Source organism: Leuresthes tenuis, unplaced genomic scaffold (genome assembly GCF_036924035.1).
Source record: "Leuresthes tenuis unplaced genomic scaffold, fLeuTen1.0.hap1 SCAF_18, whole genome shotgun sequence".
In the NCBI taxonomy this organism is placed as follows: Eukaryota; Metazoa; Chordata; class Actinopteri; order Atheriniformes; family Atherinopsidae; genus Leuresthes; species Leuresthes tenuis.
This window is the reverse complement of record NW_027325372.1, coordinates 19,095,062-19,117,710: the sequence shown is the minus strand read 5'-3', so window position 1 is coordinate 19,117,710 and position 22,649 is coordinate 19,095,062. Positions and strand designations below refer to the sequence as shown.

At 41.2% G+C, this 22,649-nt stretch overlaps 1 protein-coding gene across 5 annotated transcripts in view; it reads left to right on the top strand.

Annotated features, from left to right (window-relative positions):
- Positions 1-227: 227 nt before the first annotated feature.
- Positions 228-22,649, top strand: part of fhod3a (formin homology 2 domain containing 3a) — a 53,686-nt gene continuing 31,264 nt past the window's right edge. For all 5 annotated transcript variants that reach the window (XM_072370043.1, XM_072370042.1, XM_072370040.1 and 2 more), the window contains exons 1-3: positions 228-727; positions 6,360-6,469; positions 9,781-9,848. In XM_072370043.1, coding sequence (XP_072226144.1) covers positions 563-727; positions 6,360-6,469; positions 9,781-9,848 — 343 coding nt within the window. In that variant the 5' untranslated portion in view covers positions 228-562. The remainder of the gene's footprint in view (positions 728-6,359; positions 6,470-9,780; positions 9,849-22,649) is intronic.

The following is a 22,649-nucleotide window of genomic DNA, read 5'->3' as shown; positions in this document are numbered from 1 at the left end:
TTGCCTTGCTCTTAGAAATAACATTGGATTAGTGCAGTTCATTTTCATATACGAAGCCTCCGGTAAACCGGAGACAGTGCTCCAAAGGGAGGGGGAGGAGGGAGAGATGAGGCAGAGGGAAAAATAGACACAGCAGCACGGGGTGAGGGGGGTTGGAGGGGGGTGGATTTACAGAGACTCAGACAGCAGACCGGCTGTCCCAAGCTGGGCTGATCCTTCACTCTCCAGCACCAAGTTAGAGTCCGCCTGCTGCCTCCCTTTTATCACTGGCCACCTGCTTTACCGAGAATAACTCAGTGGCATAGAAAAAAAAAAAAGCTCGAGCAATACCACCACAAGGAGGCGAGACAAGATCCCCAACGGCGTCTTGTGCCATCTTTTTCGGCATCCACTCCGCCTCCAGTTGCGTCTTTCGGGAGAACTGTCTGCGCGCACAGCGCACTTGGCTACAGGGATTTGTTGTTGTTACAAGCACAGGAGCGCTCAGCGAGTGGAGCTACAGCCGCACAGCTCACACCTAACCGGGCTGCTCCCTCAGAGGAGCCACTTGCATGGATGCACCATGGCCACGTTAGTCTGCAGGGTTCAGTTTTTAGATGACACCGATCCGTTCAACAGCACGAACTTTCCAGAACCGACAAGACCACCGCTGTACACCTTCAGAGAGGATATCCCCCTCATCAACCAGTTAGCAGGCGTCCACCGGCTCCTAAAAGCTCCTCACAAGGTACGATTACCACTGTAGTAAACAGCTCTGGTTTGAACTAACTTTTTGTAAAGAGATGGTAGAAACTAAGTGAAACCACTGAACGTCTGCAATAAAGCAAGATAATGACATGGAATTTAATGTTTAGATTCAAGCGCAACACTTGTGAATACTTGATATTAGGGCAGATAACCATAACCACCATCCAGGGGCTAGTTTGAGAACACCGGCAAAAACATCTTATTTGCTCTGCAGCGCGAGGAATGAAACAAGGTTGCAAAGGTTTGCCTCAAAGCCCTCAGCAGCATCAAATATGGGCTTCAGTTGCTTTAGATAAAATATCCTCATTTAATCCCATGTATTAACACATTTACTCCAGTTAAGACTCTTAAATTTGGATCTTTTGATTGTTCTAATGAATCTCAGCCATGTATTACAACTGAATATGAATGAACCTGTTTTTTTTCTTTTTTGTGCTCAGCACTGTAACAGGTGGCTGCAAAGGCATTAATGTAACCAGATATGACCCGAGTTGCCTTATTCATCTACGAGTGACAGTCACTCACTCCTCAGGCACCCTGCAACTGAAATCACAGATAACCAAAGTCAGTGCAAAGTGTTTAGATATAAATGTGAGTGAGGAAATTCTAGCATTTTCCGTGTTCAAAGCTGTCCAGAGAGAATAACAATACACTCCTTCCTTACAAGGCTGGCTCAAGCATACATGTACACCCTCAGGGGCTCTATAAGTCAAGCAGAGGCTTTATGGTGTGCAACATTATTTTTCAAGATTTGTATGTTAAGTAGATGCTGAATGGTTGAAGTTGAAAGTACAGAATCTAAATTAACAGTGAGGCGCAGACTGAAAGAAATTGGAGTTTTGACCGCTGGCACACAGCTCTGTCAGCAAACCAACATTCAACAGCAGAGCGGTTTTCCAAACCATCAGATCTTTTGCTGCCCGATCTTTAAAAGCCACAAAACAAATGAAAAATGGCCCAAAGCGCAGAAAAGCTTATGATTACAACATATACACGGACAGATGGTGCAGCCTGCATTTGTCTTTTGCAATATTTTTTTTTCCATCGGGAGGAAGACGCAATGGCAACTGGATATTGGGTTTAGATTATAGGGATGAAATTGAATGGTTGCAAATTTGCCCATCAGACTGTCCAGATCTCAACATTTGAGCTTCTTAAGCTTGTGATACTATCGGAAAATGTGAAAACAGCTTAGCTTTTAGTGATTCCCTTCAGTTTTTGGGTTATTTCTCAGGCTGTTAAAACAGTCTTTCTCTCATTTTGCCAAACCTCCTGTACTCTTCTCTTAGAAAAGTCTGCTGTATTATTATACTGTGATGGGAGAGCTCTGTGCATGGCTGGCTGGGCTGCATTTAAAGTATAGGTCACTTGTCCCAGAATTCCTGTGGCCATGGCCTGGATCCTTGTGACACTTTGTTCTCCTCACTTTGGGTGCCGTGGTTTTCCTGACCTCTTCCTCCACCTCCTCTTCCACCTCTTAGACTGTGCACACTCAAACACAAACAGACACACATACACACACACTTAAATAGAATGCTGCCAAGTCTAAATCAGAGTGCATGGGATGTGTCATTTTGTCCAAACTGCTAAACAAAGATGTTTCCTTTTGATTCTCACAGAGGCCGTCACTTTTCCTCTTCAAAACCTAAACAGTAGAAGGCTCTGCAGAGTCCATCCTGTTTAAAATGTGAGGATCAGGGAGTTCAATTAAGATAAATTACCCTCCGAAAATGAGTGATCATGTTCAGCTCAATGCAGAGTCTTCACCATCAGTCAAGCAGCTAGTTTTGCAATGAATAACTCCCATCAACTTAAAAAAAAAACAAAAAAAAAAACAATGAAACCCAGACTTCAGAACTTTTATTTCATTACCAAAGGGATCCCATTAAAGCAACATTGGTAGATTTAATGGCCACGTGGAACACCTCCTTCTCCCATGCTCTTCAAAGAGCCCGATCCTCTTCGGCTCTTATTTAGACAGAACAAAAAAAACGCTCAGAGACTCGTCATCTAAGTTACGTAAGAGTATCGTTAACTGTGATCGCCGGCAGGTTTGGTGTTGTTTTAACATGGAAGTAATTACACCCTCCCCACCCCACTCCCTTTTTCTCTCTGCCGTGCTCCTCTGGGAGAACTTGATTAAATGAGTGTAAAGTATACCAGCCCCATAAGTGTTTCCCTGGCCTGTCCCGCAGCTTTGAGCTGTGAAGAAGCCATGGTTCCCGTTTGGAGTCGCTTGCCCTCCATCTTCAACCAGCATGATGTTTTTTGTTATTTTATTTCTTCCGTTACCCTAACTTAGAGCCTTTGGGAAGACACACACTTTGCTGGGTGAGCTGTTAACATATAGTGTGACAAAACAATCTGTGGTGCACTTCTTTCTGCCCAAGCAATATTTGTTTGATTATTTAATCCATGGGGATAAAAGAAAAAAAAAAACAGGTAGCAGAAGGGGAGGTGATTATGTTCTGTAGTGGAGCCTGTGCATTAGACCGAAGGGAGGAGGTTTCAAAGGAATGAAGAAAGCTCCATGGAGCTGCTATATAGGACAAAACATACTCTTTGGGCGGAGTATTGTTAAAAGTGCTGAACAATGCTAGAGGACTTCGCCAAAGAAATGTTTTTGTCTTATTCCTACAAAGAAAACTGGGGCAGTGGGACAAGGCATGATTAACCTACTCCCACTGCTGTTTCCAACCCCACCCCCTTTGCCTCAATCTGAGATTGATCATATTCCACAAAGTGTGAACAACAATGGCATTGACTGGGTTTGATTTCAGGTGGATTCAGCTTAGAGTAAGAATGATAGTGCATTTTTTCCCTTGATGTTTGGTTGATATTTTCGAGGAATGCAGCCGTAGCCATCGAACATGTTGTGGTGATGGCAGCGTGTTCTGTTCTTTGTGTGATTTGAGGACAGAAACTTGGCTAATTACCAGACTTTTCTTTAGCACCAATATGAGGCTGAGTTTCCTGCGGGGCATTGAATTTTATGCACAAATCTATGTTCCTTCTTCCTATGTAATCTTTGGTAAATATGTTTGGTTTGTGCAAAAGTAAGTATATGACCAAAGACCTCCAAAAGCAATGTCTTCATTTTTTCAGCCTAAACTCTGCTTTTTGTTGTATTTAGCAAATGTGATTGTGCTAATATGTCAAACTAAAGGATGACTTATGTCTGCATGTTTACATTTATTCCCATAGCTGTCAATCAACGCAGACTTAAATCTCACCTCTACCCATCCTCCTTATTGCTTGATCATATGTTTAACAGCCTGAAGTTTAGGTTCGTTCACATATTTCTTTAAACTGCCCCAAAGTGGTAGCAGACAACTACGACAGGACCTTGAGTTTGGCGAGTATGTTGGCATTTAAGCATGTTTCCATGCTAAAGGTAGCATTTAAAGGAAGATCCAGGGATTATCTTTTCCTGAGCTTTTCCTGAATTTATTGCTCTGAAAACATCCTTTACTCCCTATTTTTGAGCTGTCCTCACTGTATTATAGTGTGCATTACTTTAAAACAATGGCAACATTTTAAAGAAACAAAAGAGTAAGAGTTGTGTTCAATAGCTGTGTGTTTTGTTAAGTGGATTAGCTATTTGACACAATTTTATTGAGTAATTTTATTGTGAAGGGGAAAAAAGGGAAACTGGAGCAGGACTCTAAAGCCATCTTGTTTAAATATGGTGTATAATTATGGATCTCGATTCTGGGATTGAATTGACTGAGTGAAGGATCATCTGTTCCATGGAGTCTCTTAGGCTATGTTCAGACTGCAGGCAAATCATATATTTTTCTCCAGATGAGATCTTTAGGGCATATGTTTGCAGCGTTATGTGCAAGTAATCCAAAATTATTATGCCTGTCTCCATGACTAAGCTCCATTGTTGACGTGATTTTCCAAATTTGTCAAAACAGAATCCTTCCCCCAAATACAAGAGGACAGTTTGTCACTGTGGCTGTGTACAAAATTTTGTTCCCTGCATTGTGCTTCATAGCCATCCGCTAACTCTTGGCTCTGCTCTGTAATTGCTCTGGATTTGATGTCATTGTTGTATGTTCCATTGCAAAAAGGCAACGCATCATGCAAAAGACCATTTGAAATCCGGTTTGTGCAGCGAGCGCTGGCCAGTCTGTGGTCCAGACTGAGACACGTCTGTAGAAATCAGAATAAATTTGCATTTCCAAACCATCTTCATCTGGTATGGATGTGATTTGCAAACAACAGATCCCATGTGGGATTCTTTTGCTGTCCATATTCTATAAAACCAATATGGATATAGACTGGATATAAAGAGATATAAAGTCAGAACGTTGTCCTGCGTAAAACTTTGGTTTGTATTTCGGTTGTGCTCCCATTTGACTCTCACCCCCTGTGGACACACCCACCCTTCCTCCTGTGTGCATGCTGCCTCAGAGAAGAGTAAATATAGCAAGGTTATATTTAAGCTGTGAGTCCATCCGACAGTCCGTCTCTGTTTCCAACGAAAAGGGAGGGATGGGCAGAGAGCGGCAGCAGGTCTTGTGACCTGTGGTCTGTCCTGGTCAGAAGGTGTCATCCAACCATTTGAATGGATGTCCAGGAGGGTATTTGGCAGCACACCAAAGACCTAGCTGGGTTATTCCTACTGATACCACCGGGCTGCTAAATGCCATTGCATGACTCGTCTGATCTCATTCACCTATTCATATATCAGCAGCTTTAACCAGAAGTTGCAAAACTCACCACCGATTGTTGCAACGTAATGATGTAAGTTGCTTTTTATAAGTGGTCGCTTGGATGGCTGCTTGCACCTGCTCTCAACTTGTGACTGTACTCATAAACATCAATGCCAGTGGCTTGCAGATATATTACCACGCACATGGTTTCTAACTCAGCAGGGTTTCCCATTAAACAGCATCGTGGAGCAGTTCTGAAGGTAACTCAGTGTTACTTTAGATCACGGAATCACAGATGTATGAGTGTGGGACTGTTGTGTTTCTGACAAACCAAACAGGAAGAGCACAATCTGTCATGTGCAAAACATACAGAGGAATAATGTTTTTGAGAGAACAAATGTTGAAACTCAAATATAGGCATTTGAATCTGCTGAGGCTTCACATTGTACACAATTTAGGCAATATTCAAGTGTCATATTTCTCACAGCTGGTATTTAAATGTGTTAAAATCTGTCCTTCGTTCTGTGTTCCACTCTGGTTTTGGTTTCATGTCCTGCAGCTTTATTACGAGTTAATTCCCTTAACAGCTCTGTAATGCCAAAAGCAGAGACAGGCTGGATATGGCTCTCACTTCTTCAGAGACGACTGTACACACGTGTTTAAACGCCTGGTCCATAAACTGGCTTTATTTTACAGGCTTAAATTGTTTTAAAAAAAGGTGTGAAACATGGATTGACATAGTAACTGGGCATGTGAAACAGTGAGCCCGTTCCTGACAGGGTTTATGTTTGTACATCAAACACAAAAGAGAGTTTACATGCCATTTTATGCCTACTTGGGTCTAAATGACAGTTTAAAGGGATTCCACTGAGCATTTCCTTATATGGCTCAGAACAAATGAATCATCATCAAATATTTGTATTAAAATGATTTCTTTATCTCGTTTCATAGCTTGATGACTGTGCACTTCAGCTCTCCCACAATGGAACCTATCTGGATCTGGAGTCCTCTTTGGCCGAGCAAAGGGACGAGCTGGAGGGCTTTCAGCCAGATGACACAGGGTGAGACTCACACACATTTATACCCCTTAGAACAGACAGCCTCATACACTCACTACGTTCAAATGAAAATACACCTTATAAGACAAAGTGATTAGATGCCTTGCACCCTCTCTCCTTCACACGCATATTTTCTGACTTTCTTCATTCTTATAAAATGAATAGAATCACAAGCTGCTGGATTTGGGTTTCTTGGCAGCACAAGTTCATGGAAAGTATGAAGCGCGCTGGAAAGCGGGTCAGATGTGCCATCGTTTCCACAGCAATAGCTCCTCTGTCATTTTCTTTAAAAATTATTGATATACTGGTCCATTATACGACAAGATTTCACAGCTTGTCAACTTGAATGTAGCATAGACAGCATCATAATGTTGAATTAGAGCTGTGGTCAAACTCTTTCAGTCTCTATGAGTCAAAAGAGAAATCTCCCTCCAGAGCTCAGGATTGCAGAAAACTCCATGAGAGTTCAATCCACCAAGATGTTGTCTTCGGGGTGAGTTAGAGGCCTTTAGGCAAGGCATTACTGCTAAAAAGTTTTTTCAAGCATTGGTCAGTTTTGAGCTTCTGGACGTTTCTGCTTCCATGATAAAAGATACCTTCAGACTAAAAAATAGCTTTTAAATAACCATCTAGGTGTTGACAGTAGCCAGTAATGCACGACAAAACAAGGTCTTGCTCTGCCGCCGGAAGCATATCTCTCTCAGCCTATACTCTGCTCAGGCAGTGGCACAAACTCATTTTTAGAGAATAAGCTACAAGCAGTTTTCCTCACAGCTCTGTAGCACTTCCACCGTTTTCCATTTCTAAGATATATTTTCATTTAATGAAAGTGCATCAATTTTTAGTTAAAGAGAAAAACTTTTTATTGATTATTGGCTGACCAGCTTTGCTACCCAACACCGTGGGAAAACACGAGGGTCTCACCAGAACGTTAGCTGCAACAACTAAGATGCAACAAGGATAAAATGGGATAAAAAAAACAAAAACTTGAGCCTTGACTAGGAAGTTATACTGTAAGTTTCTTAAAACTATAATTATGTCATTGTGAGACAGATTGTCATCTGCTAATTTAGCAGTTTTAAGTGGTCAGAAATCTGGTTAGATTAAGAAGCCATGCAATTAGTTAGCAAACAGTATTACTACATTAATCCTACCAAAAAGACAAATTTTAAGGTACGTTGCTAACCACGTTTGGTAGTCAGCTGTTGTGTAAATCAAGCAGTTTAACAATGATCCATTGTTGCTAACTGACCAGGTGTTTTAACTTTAGCTAATTTGCATACAGGTTAACTTCACAATTAATCCATCTTGTGTCAGCGCTCCTTTGTATGTGGAAAGCATGGTTGTTTAGAGCTTTGAGAGGTTTACTGAGAAGGCGGCTTTTAACTGGCTGCATGTATGAGTGTGACAGTGTGTGTATGGGGAGAGTTTTGGTATGTTTATCAGTTTGGGACTGGGGGGGCGTGTGTTCAGACCCACAGAGGCGAGCTGTTTTCCGTGTCTATTTGTGTGTGTTTCCATGAGGCCATTTATTTGTTTGTGAGTGTGTTTATCTTGTGCCCTTGGTAAGCCATGTGACGTATGATGGACAGGTGAATAATGGCTTGTGTGTGTCTCTGAAGTTGGGAGCTCTTGAGGAACTGGTTTGATTGGCTCAGCCTGTGTGTCACTCTTTCAAACTTTTACCAAGGTCATACTGAACTGACGGAAGGAAATGAGTCACACTTTTGGTTTGGATTTGAAGCTGTAAAATGTCACAGAGTTTCAGAAATGGAGGCTTTTTACTGAGCCTGTCCTTACTGAATGTACACAGTGTCAAAAATGGATAAATTAAACACTCATTTTGTCAGCCTCACACCATATGTTTTATTTGTGCCTTAAAGTAGTTTTTCGACAGCTGCTGTAACATCTTAGCACCATCTTAGAAAGAAAAAGTTGGGTGTAAATTTGATCTGATGTGTGGTACTGAGCTGTATTTATGCAGGTGTTAGTCACACATTCAACTCTCAAATCTCACAAGAGCGTCCGCTTTGCCATCATTGTATGCACCTTTAAAGACATTTTTATACTGCACATTTACATATCATGGACGACAGCAGAATTTGAGAGTTAAGGCTAGTTTACGAAGCAAACTACTCACAGAAAAAATCCAGCACTTTATCTATAATAGGGCAGTTATGTTGACTGATTTTCAGTCAGAATGTTCCCACACATCAAAAATGTGTTGTGATTCCAGCTGTGGTGGGACACTGCTCACCACAGTTGACAGTAAACAGAGTCATCCAGTGACATGGATAGCTCAGCTTCCACAGAGGGAGAAGAGAAAATGGGAGGAAAAAAGCTGTGCGATTGTGATGCACATTAATCCCCTGTGAACCATTTTCATCTTCCTTTGTAGGAAAAATATCTTAACAGAAATCAGAAACATACAGATACCTCTAAACTATGTTTTTCCCCCCAACCATGCATTGTTGTCCCCACAAATATGTGTAAGTATTATAGTTACTAAGTTTTTTCTCCTTCACTTCTCTGACAAGACACGTTCTGAGTCATTGCTTTGACTGTCATCTTCGCACAATAGGTTATCGGAGGTAAAAATGAATTGATTCAATCAGCATCTCAATAGATTGTGTTAACATTTTGCTTCGTTTCCCAGCAAAACTGATAACAACATAATATATGGATAAGAGGCCAGCTGCTCTCTTGTTTGGGCGTGTGTTCCCCTCTGCTTTTGTTATGTGTAACGGGTGTTTTGGTGCAGTATGTGCTATCAGAGCGAGTGCTTTCCCTGCTTGTATTTGATGGTATCGGTATGTTAGTGATGGAGGAGTCTGATTAGGCCCGACAGATTGGACGATAAGAGAGAGAGTTCGAGGGTTGCTCTTAAAATGTCATCATTCCTTACTTCGATGTTTGTGTTTTCCTGTTCCAAATGTGGTGTCTGCGAATATGCGCTCATAGGAATGATGGCATGTGGAGGTGTTTTTATATTTGTAAATGTGTGTTATGTCTGCTGCAGTTCTGCTGTCTGTCCTCAAGGCTCAGATGTGTATCAGTATAGGGGTGCAAATTTAACGCAGCTCACTGTCTTGCAAAGTGTAAAAAGCCACTGCTTGATTAATTATGGGATCCTTTTTTTTCATGGCATTGTTATCAGAAATGTTACTGGAAACATTAGTAACGACATTTTATTTTCAGAAATTAAACCAATTTGTTAGCTCTGACTGTACGAGTTGGCAACAAGACCTACTGTCATGAAAATACTTTTAAATCAGTAATAATTACATTTCCTTCTGTCTTTCTCACTCCCTAAGGTCCAGGGGGAAGAAGCACAGTGTTATTTTACGGACCCAGCTGACTGTCCGTGTACATGCCTGCATTGGTGAGTACTATTTGACATGTTTATACTCATGTAAAACACGCGTTTCTTCATGACCACACATGCACTAACAGTCACACAAATGAGCAAGCCAGAGAACACCTCATACCACAAGTTCAGGGCTGTGAGCTGTTTATATGGTGTGCATATTAGACCTGAGACCGCCCACTTCAACGCAGATTCGAGCGGTGTGTGAAATCTCTCTAAATCTAAGGCAGTTACTTCATCATTTCAGAAACCGGCTGTGGAATTGTGTAAATTGGCTGTGAAATCCCATAGGTGTGTAAGTGTTATCACAGTACGGCTCAGCTTGCACCCTAAGGAGAAGTCTTCGCTGTCTGATGCCCTCGACTTTTCTTACTTTGTAATGGCGAAGAGGTGCGAGTATCGCTGACTGTTAATGGGTGTCAGAAAACAAAGACAGCTGCTCAAAATGAAAACAATACCATGATAAAAGTAAGGAGAAAGACCTGAGTGAGATATTTGCTTGAGAGGGAGGTAATGATAGAAGATTCAGAGGAAGGGCAGCGAGGTGTCAAGCAACACAGAGCCAACAGCTCTTTTTAACACCTTGTAAAACAATGCTTTTCTCTCTTTTCATCAAACTTGATTTATGATGATGAAGTATCCTGTTAATACTGTGCACACGTACCACGCTGATGTACTCAAAATATGAAAATGTTCAAAAATGATTAAACACAGCGGCTGCAGGACACCCTGTACTGTATTCACATTCTCTGAAGAACTTTGCACTAGAGAGAGCGTCTCTTGCTCTCATACTTCTATAAGCTCTTTTATGGTGCAACAACCTCTAACTGCCTCTACTCTGTCAGATGTTTGTCAGCACGTCATTTTGGATGCGGGTGTAGCCTTTATCCAGCCTACTGACAGCTATTGTTGAGTTTTTTTTTGTTGTCGTTCAGAACAGAACTTTCCATACTGTCACAACTGTGTAGAGGCTGATTTTTTTTTAGCTGGATCTTATTTTAATGTGCATTCTCCTTGCTAAATTTTTGTAGATCAATTGGAAGATGCTTTTGCTTTGATGTTTTCACTCGCCATGAATTTATTTCTTCTTTGTCTTCCTGAACTTATGCAATTACACTCGATCAAACACTCTTTTTAGCCCAACAACCTTAATTCGACAAACTACCCACTACACTGCCTGTAAAATACAGCAGAAAATTTCTTCAGATAGCCTCCACCCAAAAATCACTGAACGAAAACGTAACTGTTTAGTCACCAAATTAAAACTCTAACTTAGACTCAGGCTTTGTTTCATTCCTTGGTGTGAGTGCTTTTCACTCGTTTTCCTCCATGTCTTGTCTGCATGGTCGGCATTCTCCGTGTCAGTGATAGCTGGGCTAATTCTGGATCCTAGAATCGGTGCCTCTGATTGGTTGAGAACGTGATGAGGTGAAAGGTGCCTCTAAGTGGGGCTTTGGATGTCAAGGAGAGAAAATGCACACGTGCAGAAAAAGAATCTGTATTCAGTTTATGGTATTTGTGGCACAAAAACTTAACAATAAACTACATATGTAGCAGGATCCCCTCCTGATTGCAGGTTCACTACCAGTAAGAACCAGTAAGATTAGATCAATAGATACTTTAACTGTTTGTGCAACCTGTACAAAATATCAGGTTCCATTTCTGCAGTCATAGGCTCTATATTCGCCAGATTTAGCAGATTGCAATGGACATATGGCTCCCTTCCTCTCATGAACAAATGCTTTCTTAAGTCCCGGTATGAGGATTGTTGCTCTGAGATGGATGAGAAGTGACCCGAGGCTCCAGATAAACACTGTATGCACGTAGAAACATTTCATGTCATCCCTTCATGAGTGAACATTGTGCAAAAAGGTGTAAGCTAAATATGTCTCTCATGCTGGTTCATAGATAATACACACAGGCTCAAATGCTTTGGGTTAATGTTTCCTGGTCCCCTTCTTTTTTCTTCAAATACAGGTTTTTATAAGAGCGAGCGACAAAAAAAAGAAAAGTATCATATTCCTCACATGCTATGTGTTTGCTTTTGAATGACTTGAGTGAATTTTGACAAACACAGAGCCTGATGGTGGCGTTTGCTCGCTATTTTTACCCCAGTCCAGATTACATTCAGAACAGCACAGATGCTCTACCGCAATCAACCCTCATTCGGAGCTGAAATTCAGAAGTGTGTGACAGTGTGTAATTCTGTGGCATTAAACAGACATTCTGTATAATCAGACAGCTTAAGTGAGTCAGAGCGAGCCATTCACTCTAGAGATTGACTCGTAACCCTCTCAGAGTCGTTTCAGCTTTCCAATCATTTACCCATTCCACTGTCTTTAATCCCTCCGGGCCTTAGCCTTCAGATCTCCACAGCAGTGGTCAGCAGACTTTCCACTAAATGAAAAATCTGTCACATTCAAACATCACAACTGCTTATTCAGTGGAGAGTTACATGTTAGTATCAAGCATACGGGTTGCTGATTATGTCGTAATGCTTATTTTTTTCAATAAAATGCAGAATAAATGTACTTCTTGACAGATTTTCTTGATCTTACCATCTTCCCAAACTTCCTAGTTTGACTGGCAAAGATCAGGATTTGATTGCATTTCTTTTTCCATCTACAGTCATCCACTGATCTTCTTTCAAGGCCACAAGGGTGAGAAAAAAAAGAGCATGACTGTGAAATACAGGGCTCTCCTGGGCATTTAAGATCAAATTACATGCAGGCTTGCCAGCTTGGGATTAAAGAAGCTCTGTGATGCGTGTATGTGTGAGTGAGGGTGTGACAGCGTTTGCCAGTTAATGAGTTTTTTTCTGCTGCATATGAAAAGCAGCAGACATTGGCGCGGTCAGCAAAACTTTAACTGCTGGTACGAACACTACTACTCTGCGAGCAGTCAGAAGCCCTTGTAGCCCTTTAATGAACCAGGTCTTACCAACATATACTACCTGATCTGGGAAGTCCGGTTGTTTTATCTTTTTATGCAGGGCGGGTATCCAGTATCCCCAGTGTCAGCTTTAGCTTAACAAGGTGTGGTCTGAAACTCATCATTTTTCCCATATTTCTCTTGTCTTCTCCTTTATTCATTATCTGCTCATTATTCTCACGTGCACCCTTTCTCCCACATTCAGAACACTATCAGATCCTCCCGTTTAAGTGTTAATTTTAGTTGTCTCTGTCACAGCAGCGTCAGTGTGCATCATGGCAGAAGGGTGCAGAGCGGCGGGGTGAAGTGGAGGCGTTATCTTTAGAAAGTGTTGAAATACTGAAACATCCAAGGCAGCCACAGCACACTCTGCTCACTAAATGTTAGAGTTACGGAAGCAAGAAGGGCAAAAAGGATGGATGGGGGCAGCAGAGCGGTAAAGATTTATAGATTATTAGGTTTGTTTCACCGTTACTAGATTTCCTTTTTTCTTTTAAGACTGGATTCGGAAGAGTTTCATGTAACAAGAATGGAAGTCTGCGCTCAGCTGCATATAGCAGCACCCAGAGGTGCCACCGCTCATTACATCCAAAGTATGAAAGTGTCAAAACACTAGCAGTTGTTTGATGTAGTTTTTTTGCTAACATATGGCCATGTATGCACTTAAGGACGTTACAGTGAATGAAGGATAATGATGGAATGCCAGAGCCTCAACATAACAGCTGGAATGAAAACGTTGTCTTTAGATTTCTTTTAAAATGTGGAAAGTCCATTCCTGCAGGCTCATGCCCAGCATTGCTTTCAGAAGGCAGCAGAAGGCTTCAGGTAAACTTTGAAGCAATAAAAAAGTTAAATCAGGCTTACAGAAGGGGGGAAGAGGGGAAAAAAAGGTAATCGCTCTGTCTCTGTATGTAACTTTGCTACTTTAACTGCTTACAAATGAAGCATCTGAGTCTTGAGAAACAACAACAAGCAATGACGCAGCGGAAAGACCAACATGACCATCTTCTCATGTTACTGACAGTAACTGTGTTTACATAAACAGCACATTTCTCACATTAAACTGATTGAGAATTTACTCTGAAAGAGACGCTGACATGTAAACAGCACCTCTACCTGAATAAGCTGACTGAGCAATTACTGAATTGTTCAGTGTGGGGTATTTCAACCCTAGCAACATCATGCAGACATGTATTCAGAATTTCTGCTTTACAATATGTGCCCTGGATTTAGTGAATTTCAAACAGGACAGGTGGGGCTAAAAAAAGTGAAGACTCACATTTCCAGAGGAAAAACCAGAGTAATGTTATGTGTTTTGACGGTGATGGAATTTATGAAGACTTTCTAAGAAACATCAGCAGCAAATTCAGCTTTTGGAATTGGGGACATAATGTGGATGTGAGTCATTGATTGGAGTATGCTCTAATGCACATACAGATGTTAATGAAGGGGATATATCAATTAGCAACTTATAAACACCATCATCAAAAACACTGGACCAATCTTCATCCAATACCAGCAGCCACAGGCAGGTTAAAGTCAACCCCAGATGGATGACTGGTCCCGCGGGCAGCGTTTCACCGATCTCATTGGTTGGAAGGGTAGTGATCTGGTCCATCGACTTCTGAGATGAGCAAGTTTCCTCTGATGGAGAGCTGTGAGGGATGTTAAAAAGTTATTGTGACAAAACTCTGTTTACATTACTGTTTCTGTGGAAAAAATGGTGTGAATTTCCAACTGGATTTACAGCATTTGTTTTACAACTTAATGAATAAACAGTGATTGTTGTTCACTACTGACATGGCAGCTGAAAATGAAATCCTTGTCCTTTTCGTGACATATGTTCAAAAATAAAATTTAGATCAGACACGTTTTTATGAGACTAAGAAAATTATGACTTTTGTACTAATTGATTGATAACTTATTTAAAGAGTATTCGACGAAATGGAAACGTTTTTTATCCCCATTTGGGAGCATGAATGTGCTCAGTAAATTAAAAACAAATGTGAGTTTAAACTGTCATGTCGTCTTTTGTACGATTATTAAACAGAACATTGTGTGACAGAATGTCTTCAGATTCCCAAGCTTTTGTTTCCCATGCAGCTTTGTTTCCCAGCCTCTCCTGAAGGGATGTGCTTTAATTCAAGTAATAAATTAAGAAGAGGGGATGCAATCTGACAGGTAAAGCTCCCTGTAATGAGAGGTGCAGCAGGTGAAACAAAAGAGTCAGAGTGCAGAACAAAAGACTTTGCATGTGTTTTGGAGCCTGTTCAATCCCTTGGCATTGAGCTCTGGAATTTAGTCCCTTTTTTTGCAAAACTTGGCTCAGACTCTTGGATTTCTGCTCCCCAATTATCCATCTCTAATCACCCCCTGCAGGATTGTAAAGGAGAGGTGGGGAGCTAAAGGTAGAGAGTGAAGTTTGACTTGCTTTGATTCTCTCTGGCTGTACTGTTACATAACAAACCTGCCAGAGATTGTGTGGCATCAATCTGAGCTGCTTCTGCTTGTCCTTAACTTTCCTCTGCATAACAGAATTCCTTATTCTCAAACACGCCTGCCATCACGCCACCTCTGTTCCACGTTCTAGTGTTATGCTCTGATCCTGCTGTGATTGGATAAAAAGGTGAGAATAAGCTACTAGTGTCTGCAACAACTAGGGTTTTATTGACTGTATATTTAAAGTCTGTATAGGAATTTTTTGACAGTAACAGTAAGAGCCCCACAAAAGGGCTTTTCTGGCAGGGTGGTCTCGAGTGTGAGGGCAATAGTGACTGCTCAGTATGATTGCATTGAGAGGACCACGGTGGTAGTGACAGCAGGCTGTCCTTAAGATGCTGCAGATAGAGATGACTGCAGCCGGTTCTGACAGCAGTTTACTGTGCTGTGTCCCCCTGTGGTGGGTGATAAGGGCTGGTAATGGCATGGTGTGACAGGGAGATAATGCTTGGTAAAGGGTAAGTTGGGATGAGACAGAGGAACAGGACATCAACAGCTGTGTAGTCAAAGACTGGACGCATTCAATAATTTTGCACCAATATCTGTGTTTTCTCATTTCAAACAGCTTTTGCTTGTTGTTGTTTAGCATTTCTTTCTTTCTGTGGCTTGTATGCTGCACTCTACAAATCTATATCTAGCTATTCTGCTCACCTTCACCTGCTTTTAGCGACTCTTTGTTCAAAAGTACACCTGTGGTTTTGGCTCAGGGAGCAGTGCCTCATGATCCTGCAGATGGCTTCTGAGTCAACAGGATTCTCTTGCTGTGCTTCTGAGTTGTTTGCATGGTGTTTGACAGGTTTAGACCCGTCACTCACTTTGTTTTATCTCTGCTTAGCCACGATACCTTCCGTGCAATTGTGTGTTTAAGTGTCATTGTTTTGTTTTCACTGTTATGCTTTTTCCTAAAATCAGCAGCATACATTCAATATACCAAAACACCCCTCACCTCTCATTTTATCTGTTATACAGTGAGACGGAAGGAATGTGAAAAACTCTCTCACATAGTTTCCCTTCCACCCTCACCAGCAGCTGAGACCCATAGGAGTGCCCACATAGGTCATGCTTTAGTTACTGCTGTGGGAGATGGACAGATGAAGTGATGAGGCATCAGGGATGGAGGTGTGGAAGTGCTGACATAACTTCACAGCAGTAGCTGCTATAGAGAAGCCAACTAAAATGCATCCACCCAGTAGCTGCTCTCAGTAAAGTTCAAATAGTCTCTGCATAAAACAGGCTGGCTGGACTTGTTTTACAGTTCAGTAGACAATTGGGTTTAGGTCGAAGATGCTAACATGGAAGGAAACTGCTCTAAACGAGTTTCTTTAATGTAGACGAAAGATTTTCTTCTTTTTCTACTCCAAAAAGTAAAACAAATAAAATAAAAGTGAACTTACATTCTATATTGTAATAAGTAATAAATTTGAAAGTTTTATTTTTTCCTTTGTCAACGTTAAAGCCCATGATAAGCTAACTTTGAGATAGGCTAACATTAGCGCACGTGTCTCAGCCCATAGACCTTTCCTTATTCATCACAACCTGATGTTACATATGTAGGCTTTGACTTTTCAAGCCTGAAACCACATCTGTGTCACATTAACATTTTAACACACACAAACACTTGCAGCTTTCTAAAATAGATACTGACAAACACGAGGACTAAGTGAGTCATTTACGAAAAGCGAAAGGGTTAGCATCTCAGTTTGACATTTCCAGAAGACTCCTCAGGCTTTTGTAGGATTTCTAAAAAGAAAACTTTAGTCGTAATGGGTTAAACACACTGATACTGTGTTAGTTTGAAGGAGGGAGGGATTAATTCCCTGTGAAGCAGGCACTAGAAATGGAAAAAAAAGGCTAAAAAAAGTAAAAGTCTGTTCCTGAAGACACAGAGGCAAAAGCTGAATTGGTATTGAAAAAAGGTAGCTAAAAACAGAAACATCTGAGACAAATCATCATCTGATGTCATCTATGTAGAGGCATTCTCAAATGCCCACCCAAATGAGACTTCCTGGTTGAACAAATGGGCCAACTTTGCTTGCACTTCAGGCCGTAGTCCTGTACTCCCCGAAGATGATTGTGGTTTGTACGACAAGGAGGTTGTTTGATTGATTGTTTGTTAAAAGTTCTTTAATCATAATGATTTTGGTGTTGAATCTCTATTCACAGTGAAGTTGTTGCTTTTATTTGTTAATACAGTAATCCAATGCAAAACTGTATCTGAAATGTTGCCAACAACAGTCTACAACTCTGTGCTGAAACAGCATTTGAAGCTGTACTGAGTACAAAATATGTTCTCAAAACTTCTCTATTTCATTGGGCGTGACAAAGTACCCTGCCCTCCCTTACTCCCCTGCTGTGTGTCTCCTTTTTCTCAGTTTATTGATCCGCTGCTGTGGTGCGGTGGGTGCTCCATGTGGATGTGGCAGGGTTTTCCCCGGGCTCCAGTTATGCTGACAAACTTGAGAAGCCCAAAGGTTGCGTTGTGGCACAACATACTGCTGTTTGCGGTTTTTTTCTCCCAAGCCTGTGTGGGCTTACTGGAAGAAAGTCTGAAATATACCACTACATGAGTGTGTGTGGCTGTGCTGTATACTCGTCTTGGTGTTGCGTCTGGGCTTGTTCGTATATGCACCCTAGTGTACCGGAACAAACCTCTGGCTTGTCTGTTTTAATCATTTTGAAACTATTAGATAATGCCATAAACCATTACCATTACCACAAACTGAACATGCAGAACACACACTTGGCATCTTATCCAGCTGTGGGGTTGTAGAGATGATGGGTTTAGGGGATGTGTGGAAAGAAACGGGGAGAGAGATGGTTTCCAGGGAGATGGTAAATCACTTAAGGAAGGAACACGAGGGAAAAACAAAGCACGGAGGAAATGCACCTGCCAGACAGAGCAGTAGAAGTGGGCCAGCAGCTCTGAATGTTACATCACAGCTCTTGAGGGCTGCTTGCTTACAGGTGAGGAGAAGAAGAAAGTGAAAAGTACTGCCACGGTGGCGCAGTTCTGTTAAATTGACCAGACCTGGCTAAATTTTTGAGTATATCCAGTGCGAGCCATCATTGAATATAAGCCCAATGTGTTTTTTTTTTATAGTGACTTATGTCATATATCAGTGTGCCAGCTGTATCAGGGAGACACAACATACAAACTCACAAGGGAAGAGTATAATAACAGGCAAGCACGGTATGAGTCAGAGGGAGATTTCACTCCGTTAATCCACTCAGCAAGCAGCACATATCCTCTCTGTTTACTCGCTTTGACTCCACTCTGGTTTCACCCTCTGTTTATACTGTTTGCCTTACTGGCTTGTCTGTCTTTTCTATCTGCTTTTGTCAAGCTCCTGTCATCTTTACTCAATCAACACAACTGATGTCTATGATGGTTTGGGAATAACCACCTTGCCAGAGAGATATTTAAACCACTTTTGAATCACCATTTAACAGTCTTACCCTGTATTGTGTTCATCAATGTTCACTATAAGAGACAAAACTATAACAACTGAAACCATGTTGCTAGACGACGTTCTTATTAAGCTCAGTTGCTATGCTTGTCTAATTTCTTACTCACACAGTGCACATACCCGGTGAAACCAATTAGTCAACAATAGTACCAGCACCAAGCGTGAGAAGTGAAAAAGAGAGTGGATAAGTGAAACCAAATGACAAAGAGTGGGGTAAGAGCAAGGGAAGACAGTGGGCACTTGTTTCATGCGTGCACATTTGTATGCGGGATGGAACACCGCAATATTCCCACAATCTGCTTTTATGTCTGGCTGCACACAGAAAAAAATCAGTGCAGCTTTTTAAGAATGCGCTATGGATGAATTACAGTTACAGAGCGATAATAGACGTAATATCAACTGCATGCTACAGTTGAACAATAGTGGATTACAACAACAATATGACGTTAAGTGGGGAGAACTAAGGCAGTGTAGGCTGCAGTGATCTTCATCATTTACTTGTGTACTGCACTTAAAGAATATAAAGGCTTTTTTAACAGCAGCTAAAAGTGTTAAATGTGAAGCCAGACGTGACTCAAAAAATTAGACAGGGAGGAAATGTATTAAATTGTATAAATAGTATGAATGAGTAGCCAGCGCTCATGTGGATACAGCGTAGCAACAATAATCTGTGTTTGTGCCTGTGTGTGTGAATGTGGAGCAGTGAGGCTGAGGCCTGTGGTGACATGGGGCGCCTGTAAGAAAAGCTGGGCATGTTTGTGTTGTGAGTAACTATTTATGTGCGAGAGCCTTTGGATTTACTCAGAGGTGCCAGGGACATAGCAGGATCACAGGGCATGTTCTGCTTTTGCACTGTGCGAGGATGTACTGTATTTGTGAGCGTGTGTATTTTTATGTGCTTGCATGTGTTTATGTGGTTGTAAGTCTCCTTCCTGAAGACATCTGCTTTTTGAGCTTCTTGCACAGCTGATGTCCTTCATGAGTTCAAGGATGCAGTCCCGAGCTCTTTTAAAACACATGTATGGACTCATTGTTTAAGTTATCATTGATGTTCATTCAAGTACATTCGCATATAGGTGTTACTTGTTGTATCCCTCTGCCTATAGATATGGATCATAACTGAAGTTCATGGCTGGACTTAGTAAAATTTAAAGGTCTCACATTCCTTTCACTTTTTTTTCTCTCTCACACACATCGTCATCTGTACCATCAGCAGCCTCCAGCAGTACTACTGTAGGCCAAGACCAACAGACAAAAAATAGACTGTCGCAAAATAACCGAGTTGTCCTCAGCAGTTTGACCTTTGCTGCCTGCCAACTTTCCCTTTTCATTTCACTTGACATGAGACTGAAATTGTGCATTATTGTCCAAATATGATTTTATGGCAGATTGATAGCATATTTAATCTTTCATGCCACTCCACAGATGTGTGCTTACATTGAGGAACTACAGTCCACTTGATGTCTTTGCACGTTTACTGACACTAATTGCTGAAAACCTGCAGGAACTAGAACCTGCGTTAAAATTGATGTTTTCTCATGGGCACAACAACTTGCCTTTTCCTTGACTTATTATAAAGCCTACAAAGCAGCTGTGCACTGCATGACCCGGACAAAACTTGAACCCAGTATCTTGGGCTGTTACAGTATGCTTGACACCTAATGCTCCTATATTTAGCATGATTGCACAGACAGGGAAAGACTTCCTAGGACTGAATCAAGCTCTCCGGCGTGCCAATACACCTCACCCTCCTCTCGCTTCTTTATTTTAGATCTCACCGAAGACCAAATTTTAAAGCTGGCTGACTGATTGACCCGGACAGCCGTGTGGGGGAATTTTTTTTAGGGGTGCAATGAAATCCCTAAGAAACATGAGTCATCAGTTATAACTGGGCTTAAATGCAGGACTATCAGCTGTGATCCAACCCTTCACTGCCTTGCATACATATATTTGAAGCAAGCTGAAAAATATTACCCCTGGTTGACCCCAATGCAAGCTTGTCTGTAAATATCCTGTGGCCTAAGAAAGTTGCATGACACAGAAATAATTCCCTCTTGCCAGAGGGCATGCTGTAGAAGTTGCAGGATTTTACTTTTGTGTTCTCTACTTTGCCTACATGCAATTCCTTTGCCTTATCATTCTTCAGCTTTTGGTATGAAATAAAAGTTTTTCATCATTTAAACTGTACTCAGTCCTTCAGTTCTTCCGCTTCCTTGGTGAACAAAGCAACAACCCCCAGGACATATATTTAGTTTGTGAATTTAAGCAGCTGTGTCCCATTCTCCAAACCCAGAACAATCAAGCATCAAGTTGTCCTAGAAGAAAAGAAGCTGCAGGAATTTCTGCAAATGCTTCAGTTAACCATTTTTTAACTGGATTTGATTGATTTACATTTGTAGATCAGCAACACATTTATGTAATCCTACAAACTGTAAGATGACTGTTATGTTATCATCTTATTTGACATTCAGTTCAAGGTTTCATAAAAAAAAAAAAAAACTCCATACCAACCAGCCTAAAAGCCCATATCACATTATGATTGACTGGTAATGTTGTTGGATTTATCCCAAATTAATTGAAAAACAGCATGCCTCACCTGTGTGTGTAGACACTAGTAGCATGAAAAAGCTAGCACAGCTGCTAGCTCAGACATCAAGCTGAGCTTCTGCTGTAGTTGTTCATGTTGGATTTCCCACTCTTAAAACCTAAAATTCAAATGAATGCGGTGTTTGTGTCATCTTGTCAGTTTCTGCTCATCGAGGCTTAAGTATAATCCTGAAGGTTTTAAGCTGCAGTGTTGTCAGCAGTGTTCACAAAACTCGCCCTATCATTCGTCCTCAAACTCTCGATGAGAGTGGATATTAGGCATAAATGTATCAAACATTATGAATTATGAAAAAAAGGAAATCTATTAACCTAGATGGACACAAGACTTTTGACACAAGCTTGTTGGAATACAATGCAAGGATTTGGGTGTTTTGTTTCAGACAGCATGTAGGACGAATACATTAATATTTTGTCTACTCTTAGTTTTACAATTGAGTCCAGAGGAGAATACCTGGTCCTTTACATGCTCCAAAACAATGCTCACAGTGTGATGAGGGTAAAGTCTATAAAGTTGATTGCTTGTTTTTACATTATCCTTATTTGTCTGCCTGCACCATCTCACTTTTATACAGCCAAACTAACCATGTCCCCTTGAAGAAATGTTTACTTAACTACCTCTCATTAAATCTGAGGACTAAGCAATGTAGCGGTAAATTATTTGCTGAGGCTGACGAAGCAGGATGAGACTACAGTCACCTGGGGACTTTTTTACTTTGCCTTTGGTGTAACAAGTGCAACAAAAGAGCCTACAGCCGTATAGTGTGGATCTGGGTGTTCTTGCAGCGAACAAGGCCTTGCACTGCAACTGTGTTGAGATGTGTTTTTTGTTTGAGAATGTGTAGATGTTGCAGTAAATGTTGAGGGATTAGTCAAAGCTGAAGGGTCAGGGCATTAATCTCATTATGGCAGGAAGGGAAGTAGGGATCTGACCACTCCTGAACGGTTGAGCAGACACCCTGGGCATTTGGGGGATCTCTTTTTCATTGCAGATAACACACACATGAGCACGTGGGATAGTTAAAAAACACACATCTCCTTTAAAGAAATGCATAGTGTGGGCATTTTATGCTGATTTTACTTTGAACTGATTATTCTATACAATGTTTGCATCAGGTGGATGCAAATACAATTCGACTTGTTTTCCATGTGTGTTCTTGGACATTATTAAGGAAAAAGCATCCTCTCTACTGTTGTCAAAAGAGATAAACATGAGCATCACATCACTCCAATAAATTAACTGCAGAGTAGCTGCAGGAAAGAAAGAGTTGCTGTTGTTGCCTGTATCACACAGAGCCATTTTTTTGCACCTGTG